The sequence below is a fragment of the Hyposmocoma kahamanoa genome, unplaced genomic scaffold, assembly GCF_003589595.1.
Source record: "Hyposmocoma kahamanoa isolate Upper Pololo Valley unplaced genomic scaffold, ASM358959v1 63, whole genome shotgun sequence".
In the NCBI taxonomy this organism is placed as follows: domain Eukaryota; kingdom Metazoa; phylum Arthropoda; class Insecta; order Lepidoptera; family Cosmopterigidae; genus Hyposmocoma; species Hyposmocoma kahamanoa.
The window spans coordinates 21,574,576-21,584,153 of NW_020653851.1; the positions used below are offsets into that span (position 1 = coordinate 21,574,576).

The 9,578-nt window shown below is 36.6% G+C and overlaps 1 protein-coding gene across 1 annotated transcript in view; it reads left to right on the plus strand.

The window, feature by feature from the left end:
- LOC113230367 (cAMP-regulated phosphoprotein 19) overlaps positions 1-9,236 on the plus strand; it is a 13,276-nt gene extending 4,040 nt beyond the window's left edge. Inside the window, exons 3-4 of the mRNA XM_026464271.1 lie at positions 5,749-5,865; positions 6,760-9,236. Of these exons, the coding sequence (XP_026320056.1) occupies positions 5,749-5,865; positions 6,760-6,951 (309 nt within the window). The 3' untranslated portion in view covers positions 6,952-9,236. The remainder of the gene's footprint in view (positions 1-5,748; positions 5,866-6,759) is intronic.
- Positions 9,237-9,578: the final 342 nt, after the last annotated feature.

Here is a 9,578-nt window from a genome sequence, read left to right on the forward strand (position 1 = left end):
ATATGAACTTAAAACCAAAATGTACTTTGGATAGAATCTAGGTACATTTTTGTTTTAAGATCTTCCACATCATAATGGCGAAGTTTTCTAACCAGGACGTCGATTAAGAACCTTACGATAACTTAGCAGTCGACCGATTCGATTTATATCGTACAGGGTCAAGAGCACGTCAAGCTTTACACTTAAGACTTAAATCCAACTTTATGTCGATTACGATAAGAACGGTCCAAAGTACAAAATGTCAAACTTGATGTGCTCTTAACTGTACGATTTTTTCATTTTCACATCACCCGAATCGAACGTCAAACTGTCGTATTCGAAACCCAATCGAAATGACCTCTGTACGGGTCACGTACAAGATTAGACGCTGAGCGCCCTACTTTACGTAAATCGACTGATTCACTTTTTATTATAATTTAGTTGATTCAATAACTCTGTCGCAATCGGTCACATAAGCATCCATAGAATAACTTGTATTTTAAACAAAAATAAACTTTACGATTGTACGTCAACTCTAACTTAACTAACTACAAACTACAACTGACTTAACTAACTACAAACTACAACTAACTTAACTACCTACATTCAAGATGTCAAAGCCCATACAATCTCACAACCGTACGATTACTCGAACTTCTCGACCGGCAAAGCCTACAAACGTTATTTAGAACACAGTTATCGAATGAAAGTTACCGAACGTCCTATTGTTTACAAAGCAAGCATGTAAAATGGAAATCTCTTATTATTTTAATTAAAGTTTGGATTTGTTCAATTTTATTAATTTATTTTAATGAAGGACTAATGCATTCCTATATTTTAGGCCCCTAGTCTTAAAAATGTATATAAAAGGATTTTCATTTTTCTTATAACGTATTTTACCATATCCAATCGTACGATTCGGTTAAAATATCGAGTTCTAAATCCGGGTCGTGAGCATTGTGGTTCATAATTATATTCAAATGTTTTGGAAAGTTCAAGAACCCACTATTGACATCATACGAGTCTTCATATACATATATCAAATTTATGTTTTATCAACTCAATACCAGTCTCAATTGTTTGTATGAACCTGAGTGAAATAAAATTATTAAGAAGACAACAATATTTTATGGTGTAAAGTGTGCATACAGCTGATTATGAATATATATTTCAAATATTTAATTCAGAGTTAGTATTGAAATAGCGGGCCATTGTTAGTAACATAACGTATTATTATGTTATCCTCTGACAGTAGTGTTGTCAGGGCTCCCCTCTTGTCTTTTTATACATATTACTGGTAATTGAGTACAAAATATCAGTTTAAGTAGACTGAACAATGTCTAATAGACCACTCAATAGATGAGGTCTGATAATGAAATGGCTGAATTCACCATACAATATGATAACAACGCCGCTATCTGCCGCCTAAAATAATTAGCAAGATAATAATTATCTTTAGTCAAATAAAAAAGTTTAATAATTAAATTATTACCATCAATAAATTTTTATTAACTTTGATCGCTACATCAAGTGCTTGGCAAAAACAACCGCCAAAAAACTGGGCAGGATTTTACATCTGAACAGGTTGTAAATTTCTATAAAGCACAAGTTCTACCCTTTGGACCCGGTGGAACGAAAATCTAATACGTATTACCTAACCGTCTTTCGTAGTGTTGTCACCTCTTGAGGTCCCGGGTTCGAACCCCGGCCGGGTCAATGTACTTTTCTATATTGTGTCGAGTGTGGGTGTATGTGGTACCGTCGTTGTTTCCGATTTCTGTAACAAAAGTGCATTTGTTACTTACTTTTCGGATCGGAGCAACGTATGTGGTGTTGTCTAATATTTATATATTTTTTTATAACATCAAGTGACGGGACGAACAAGTCTTGCGCCTGATGGTAAGCTACACGCTTGTCCATAACGGTTACAGTGCCACTCAGAGCTTTAAATTGCAAAAGATCTGATAGGCAGTGCCACTGCGCCCGTCACCCTCATAAGTTGACAAGCCGCACGTGCCTGTAATTTCACAAGCACCCTTACCTTACCCTTCGAAAGCGGAACACAGTAATGCTGGCATTACATGTTGGCGGCAGAAATAGGTAAGGTGGCAGTACTTCCCTGGACGAACTCTTTCACAAGGAGCTCTACTGCTACTATTTATTTATAACAGTACACGTTTTTGTGGAGTTGAAGCTACAAAATCTCAAAGATCACCGAAAAATGGCCAGCTTGTCGGTTTTCTATCGGATACATTTGGAAGAGTGCACAGGAACTTTTCATTTTAATTCCACCTTTGAACGACTAGAAAATCCGGAAGAATCTATCCTTAAGTCAGTGATATACCACCCATTTGGAAGAATCGCTTTGCTTCCTCCTTGCTAATGTGTATGGCACAGGATTGAAGTACACTACCGACATCTGTCTCTCGAAAAGTACAAATTAGTGCTATTCAAAACTAGACCGAATAGGTATTGAAACTATTTTTTACTATAAAGGTCATGACTGACTAACAATGGGACTTGTGAGGGAACCGAAACGTTGATTTGTTTGAAAAAATAAATTTAGATCCGAAAAATACATTTCCTATGTGTAACAATCGCGAAAACCTAATATCTCCATATGAATATGTATTGTTTTGACAAACGCGTAACCATCGTTTGTCACATCGTCGCTTACATGTGTAACTATTTTATATGTATATAAAAAAGAACTAAAATGAAAAGTCGAAACAATTGTCATTACCAATGCCATATTTAAATTACGCCTTTTATATTTTAATTTGTTGTAAGGTTTTTAACATACCAAAACTAGTTTGGCACTTATGAAATTATTTAATTGTGAACTCTAATGTAGTATTCTGTAGAAATTAAAAAGATAAAATATTTTTAGTTACACTACATGTTGTGACTGGCATGAAAATATTTAGTTATCTTAAGTTACAAATCAATATGCTTATCCGTTTCATCACTGTACCTACTCATATTATTTTTTAATACTGGCAGGACGTATTTTCAGATAGAAACAGAATAAAAAGTACTTAATTGGTTACAGCTTTTAAAACTAAGCTGTAACCAAAGTGACTTGAAAAAAACATACATAATAACATCAAACCCAGACAATCACTGGTCTAATTAACCTATTTTTTTGTAAATATTTACTTTAAAACTATAACTGGCTATATAGTATACGAGCCGAGTGGGGTCGGGTTCGGCCTGCAGCGAGTGATCGCTTTCAGATTGCGGGCAGTGTTGGGCAAAATTATTCTGGCAATTAAAGATTGACAATTGATTAATTGTCAATTGCGAAACAGCAATTAGCGATTGATCAATTGTTAGTTGCAAGAACCGCAATTAACAATTAATCAATTGTTAATTGCGGTTCTCGCAACTAACAATTGGTCAATCGTTAATCGCAAATATCTACAATTAACAATTAATCAATTTTCAATCTTTTCAATGCTTTGGATTAACAATTAACCATTAAAACTGACAACTATGATAAATTTATAGGGCATATGGGGGTGAGTTAGGGCGTTGGTCGTGGGGGCCTGCTGGGGGCAGGTTAGGGGGCCGGTTCGGGGCCCGGTTGGAGGCCCGCTTGGGGGGCCCGGTTGGGGTGCCCGGTTGGGGGCCCGGTTAGGGGCCAGTTAAGAAGCCTGAGCCACCCAACCGGGGCCCCCAAACGGGCCCCCAACGCGGCCCCCAGCCGGGCCCCCCCAACGGGGTCCCCAACCGGGGCTACAACCGGGCCCCCAACCGGCCGGAATTGATTTTAATTGCAATTAAAATCAATTCAATTGAAATCAATTGCAATTAAATTCAATTGCAATTAAAATCAATCGCAATTAAATCAATTGCGACGCGTCGCAATTGATTTAATTGCAATTGATTTCAATTGAATTGATTTTTTAATCTGATTGAACTATTGATTAACGCCCAACACTGATTGCGGGGTGTGCTTATGTTCTTCGGTGGCACAGTGATTAGTACTATGGGCGCTTGATGAGGAGGCTCCAGATTCGATCCCTTGTTTGAACCAATTTATGAAAAAAACTTTTTTAGTCCTGGTCAGGGTATTCTAGGTGTTGCCCTCAGAATTATCGTTACTACTACTGGTACTCATAGTACAGGAAATTCCCTAGTTGTATAGTAAAAGTTGGAAGTGATTGTCTGGCATTTTCCTTTTTCCCTAAATACTTCTCTTTTTGGCATAGCTTCCAATAAAAAAGAATCTAACAGAGAGACGATCGAGATACAGCAACGCTATAAGTTGTATAAGTAAATAAGATATTATTTCCACTACATCGGGAAGTATGCCTAACATTTTGAACAATTGTAAAATCTAGTCCCCGTACATTACCTACGTAAGGTGGCGTGCATACGCTTCGGGCTTCGCCCTCCGCTAGACCTCGGCACTTATGACTTTAAAAAAATTAACATAGCTCTTTAATGGCGGCTATATTGAAAAATGGCAAAAATGTAAATTTTTACTGTAATTTATCATTAAACACCCATAGAGAACCCCTCATGGCGATTTTCAGTAGAATTAGAGAAAATTTTCATCTACCGCCAAAAAATACTTCTATGGCAGCCATGTTGAAAAATGGCGATAAATTAATGTTGATCACAAATTATTATCAAGCACTCCTAGAGACTCCCACATGAAAATTTTGGAGAGGATCAGAACAATTATTTTTCTACTGCCAACAAACGCTTGTATGGCGGTCATATTTGAAAATGGCGAAAAACCAATTTCGAGCACAAATTATTATTTGGCATTTCTAGAGGCCTCCACATGCTGAGAATCTCAGCTGAAAAAGAGCGAGTCTCTTTCGGCACCTATTTGTAATGAAAAAAAAAACACTTATATTTTAAAAAATTGCGAAAAGAAATTTTTAGCCCCAAATTATGATTAGGGACTCCTAAAGCATGCCAATTTTCAGCCGGATCGAAGCAAGTTTTACTTCCGCCGCCATTTTGAAATCGCTATCTTGAATTTTTTTTAACCCAGGCAGTTGACCAGTGTTACCCTCTATGACATTTCTTCGAGCACCTTCTATCTATCTCTAATAGTTTCCGTGATAGGAGGCTTTGAAATTTGTTTGGCGACCATCTTGTTTATTTGTATTTCGAAAATTTTTTACTTCCCGCTCAAATTGACCAAGGTGTATCTCATAAAAATGCACAAAAACCCCCACATGTGTTATAGTTTTTGCAGGCAGTTGATCACTCGTTTACATTTTCCACATTCAGGTCTTCTCATATTTGATTCTTTGCCTTGTAGCCTATCCGCGTACACCAGTATAAATATATTTTTCCACCATATAGGGAAGTGTGCCTTCTATTTTTCTAAGTGAGTCTAAACTTGTAGCTTTATATATATAATACATACCATTGTGGGCACACGCAAAAATTATATAAATAATACTATATAGGCTATATTAATGAAAGGGATATTTGAAATAATTATTGTGTAAAAACTGAAAATTCGAAAATAAAATACAAAGCATTTATGTTTACAACTTAACTGCTGGGTTGCCAATCTAAGGGTCGTATTCTAAAACTCTACTCTATGCTCAAGTCAGGATTTGAGTATGGTTTAAAGCACTCGAAATCATACTCAAGTCCCTGCCATTAGGGTCGTATTTCCAGTGCTTGTGTTTCAATTGCAATCCTGACTTGAGCGTTGAGTAAAGTTCTAGCATACGACCCTGAAAACGATGTTAGGTCTAATATTATGTGCATCTAATGTTATCTTTCAATTTACAGCCGAAAGAACTGGAGAAGCTGGAGGAAGCTAAGCTCAAAGCCAAATTCCCAAATGCAATTCTGGGAAAAGGTCCTGGGGGACACTCAGCATTCTTGCAGAAGAGGCTAGCTAAGGGAGTAAGTAAAAGTGTCATTTTTTTATGTTGGTTTATGTTTTGTCTAGATGGAGACATAGGGTCGTATTCCAGAACTCTACTCAGCAGACTTGAGTATGATTTCAAGCACTGGAAATACGACCCTAATGGCAAGGACTTGAGTATGATTTCTAATGCTTTGAATCAATACTCAAGTCAGGATTGCACTGGAAATACGACCCTAATGGCAGGGACTTAAGTATGATTTCGAGTGCTTTAAACCATACTCAAATCCTGACTTGAGCATTGAGTAGAGTTCTTTAATACGACCCTAAGTCTTTTTATTGACAATGCGCACTAATAAGATACGCTAAGTTTTTTTTATTAAAAAAAAAAGCAAAGCTCAAGTTAAACTGGTCGATTTAAAGTGAAACTTAAAGTGAAAATTGTTTCGGGTTGGCCAATCGGAGCGCAGTAATGATTTGGCAGAATAGTTTTAAAACAAATGACATTTCGTCTCTATTTCTGGTTATTATACTCGATGGTGCCAGACAACCATATCCATTACCCGGTCTCAAACTGGAAAATCTTAAACTACTTTTTTTGTGGTATTATAAGTGACGGGACGAACAAGTCGCGCGCCTGATGTTAAGCTACATGCCTGTCCATAACAGTTGCAGTGCCTTTCAGAGCTTTAAATCGCAAAGATTTGCGGGACAGTGCCACTTACCCGTCACCCTGAGACATAAATTGACAAGTCCCGTGTGCCTGTAAATTCACCAGCACCCTCACCCTTCAAAACCGGAATACAGTAATGCTAACATTACTCCTTAGCCGCGGAAATAGGTAAGGTGGCAGTATTTCCCTGGACGAACCCTTTCACAAGGAGTCTACTGCTACTGAAGTTTAACATTGACATGGTGTTTTTTTTTTTCAGCAAAAATTCTTTGACTCTGGAGACTATCAGATGGCAAAACAACGACCAAGCAACCTAGCAGCGCCGTTCAAAGCGCCCGCCGTGCCAGCCAAACATCCTACCGGCGACGCCATTCCCACCCCAGAGACTGTGCCTGTACGCAAGACCTCCATAATCCAGCCTAAGTTCCAACCCCCCACACAAACCTCCTAGCCAGGCCCGACTGCCGCCGCTGCGGTCGGCCCATATCACTAATTCGATATTATAATTTGTAACTCCATTACGCGTAGCACTTTTGCATCGCTTATTGTTTCTACTCATACCATTTTAGTATTTTTGTGTTAGACTCGTATAGTTCATCACATTAACATTATTTCCATCACTCCTAGGTGTAAATTTGTGATTTTCATAACTAGTGTTCTATGTTAAAATTAAAAAAAAAAACTTTTATAAGGTCAACTGTTACGTTATATATAAAAATTAGGTATAGTGATGTGTGTTGGGAATGTACGTGCGATTATGTTCTCAAATGTTGCAGATGTTGTATTGTAATTTTTCTGTTTTAGTCAATGGATGTGGTTAGTGGATAGACTTGCCTTATATATAGCATGCTGTAATATCCACTTTTAAATGCTGTTAGTTGCACTACATATTTTCAAATTATGTTATACATTACGATTAATTCCTATACTCATTTTATTCATAATTATTATTTTGGTCATATTCTGTGGAAATAGCAAATTTTTTCAACCAATGAGAACCAAGGAATGATCCACTTGTTTGTTGTCAAACAGCGCTAAAGCAACCCCTATGTTTACTTTAACTAAACTGTTTGAAATAGTCACTAACATAATGTAGGTAGTACGATATTTTTAACACAACTGTGTTGACATTCCTACAATTTAAACTATGTCATTATGTCATTTCGATTCATATAGATATTTTTCATAATTGATTTTTAATATCACTTTTGTCCTATTAGTGTACATAATGTTTTAACATTTAAAATTTTGCTTGATACGAACTAACCATCTTACCATGTAACTGTTTGTACTTAAACTTTTAATCGTGGAATTATGTTGAAATTTGCATCGTTTTGAGCGCCTTTAAATAACGAGTTAAAGCACTCCGATGTTTCTCACGTTTATTGACGCGAAGTGGTATTACGCTGGGCTGTAAAATGGACACCAATTCTGTAAAATATGCCGTTCGCTCGTATCGTCCGAACGAAACGGTCTATATATTTATATAGAAACTACATTAGCCTGGTTAAAAATATATTTTACGTCAATATTTGTGTGGAAACGGTTACTCATATAGTGCTTTTGCTCGATTTAAAGGCAGTTAAGAGGATCTCTGTACATATTGCCATAAATAACAAGTAGCGTTGAATACAAAGTGATCTTAAAGTAAGATGAGGTTTTAAAGCTCTCTAGTGCGGGACACAGGACAGAAAAGTAACAGAGTCTATATGTTACATTTATTTTTGTATGTAATGTCCCAACCAGAGTACGGCCTAATCATTTCCCTTTTTATCGAAAAGAAAAACCGCACATACAATTTTAGGCTCCAGTTACATTGCCGCGGGACGGTATGGAAGTGATTTTTTGTAACGAAACTAACGACTCAATAGCTGCGTTAATTCCCGAGCAGTGCCGGCTTAAGTAACTAAACGTGCGATTGCTTTCCAACATCATTAATAATACCTTATACAATTGACATAAAGTTCATTATGCTATGTTTACATAAGTTCGTTTGTATTCCGTGCCGAGCCAATGGAAATTGAGCCTTAGGTCTCAGATTCGAAGCCACAAGTAACTGCTATAAATGCCAAACTAGTCTGAAATCGTCTCTTGGAGGAGCCACCACATTTATTAACGCTTAATCGGCTTGAGCCGGTCAGAAAAATCTTTTATGTGTAGGTAATAAGAGCTAAAGAAACGCACAACGACTTTCGCACTTGCCACATGGACATAGTCCTTATTCTTAATGCGATTCCATGTCGATAAGTGTGGACTTCTGTGCACTACTTTATCTTATGTACCTTTCTGTGTGCATGTAATTCACACCCTATATTCAATGTATAACTTATTTGTACGTGTCGCACCCTCTTTAATACAGTGACGTCATTCGATAATAATTTTTGAGAAACCAACAAAAATAGATTTTAAAAAAGTACTAGCCATTTGCCAGGTGCCAGTGACTGTTAAATATGACAAAGTTCTATTTGATATGAAAAACGAGATATAGTCTTGTACATTTTTTTTTTTCCAATTTATTTTGTTAATATCCCACTAAAGTTACTTTTCGATTGGTCACTTTATTATTGAAGTTGCGATATATCTGTGTTGTGTAAGCCATGTGAAATACTAATTCTTGGATGAAAATAAATTTATAGTAACCAAAATGTTTTAAAGATACTATTGCACTGTTTATAACGCAATTAGAAATTTGGATAACCAGTTGAACGAGCATTTAGAAGGAAACGGATATAAAAACAAAAAGAGATTAACTCAAATACATTATGAACTCATTTATGTTCCTTGCTGCTTCCTAAACGTTGGCGTTCTGATTAATATTAACTGACATACATCGAAAAACTGACACTGGCCCAAGACTGGCCGCGATTAAGGAAATAATGATAATTTATGTTCCTATCTTCCTCAAGCTGACAGCATATGTGTACTTCTGCAACGGAATGAAGTTAATACACACCCGGACACATAATTCGAACCACCTTGCATTTTTGTTTTAAGAGGTCTAAAATACTGAATAAAAAGTTATATTAATGAAAGTTTCCTCCATTTTTACAAATTCAAATTTTCAATACCGACATACAG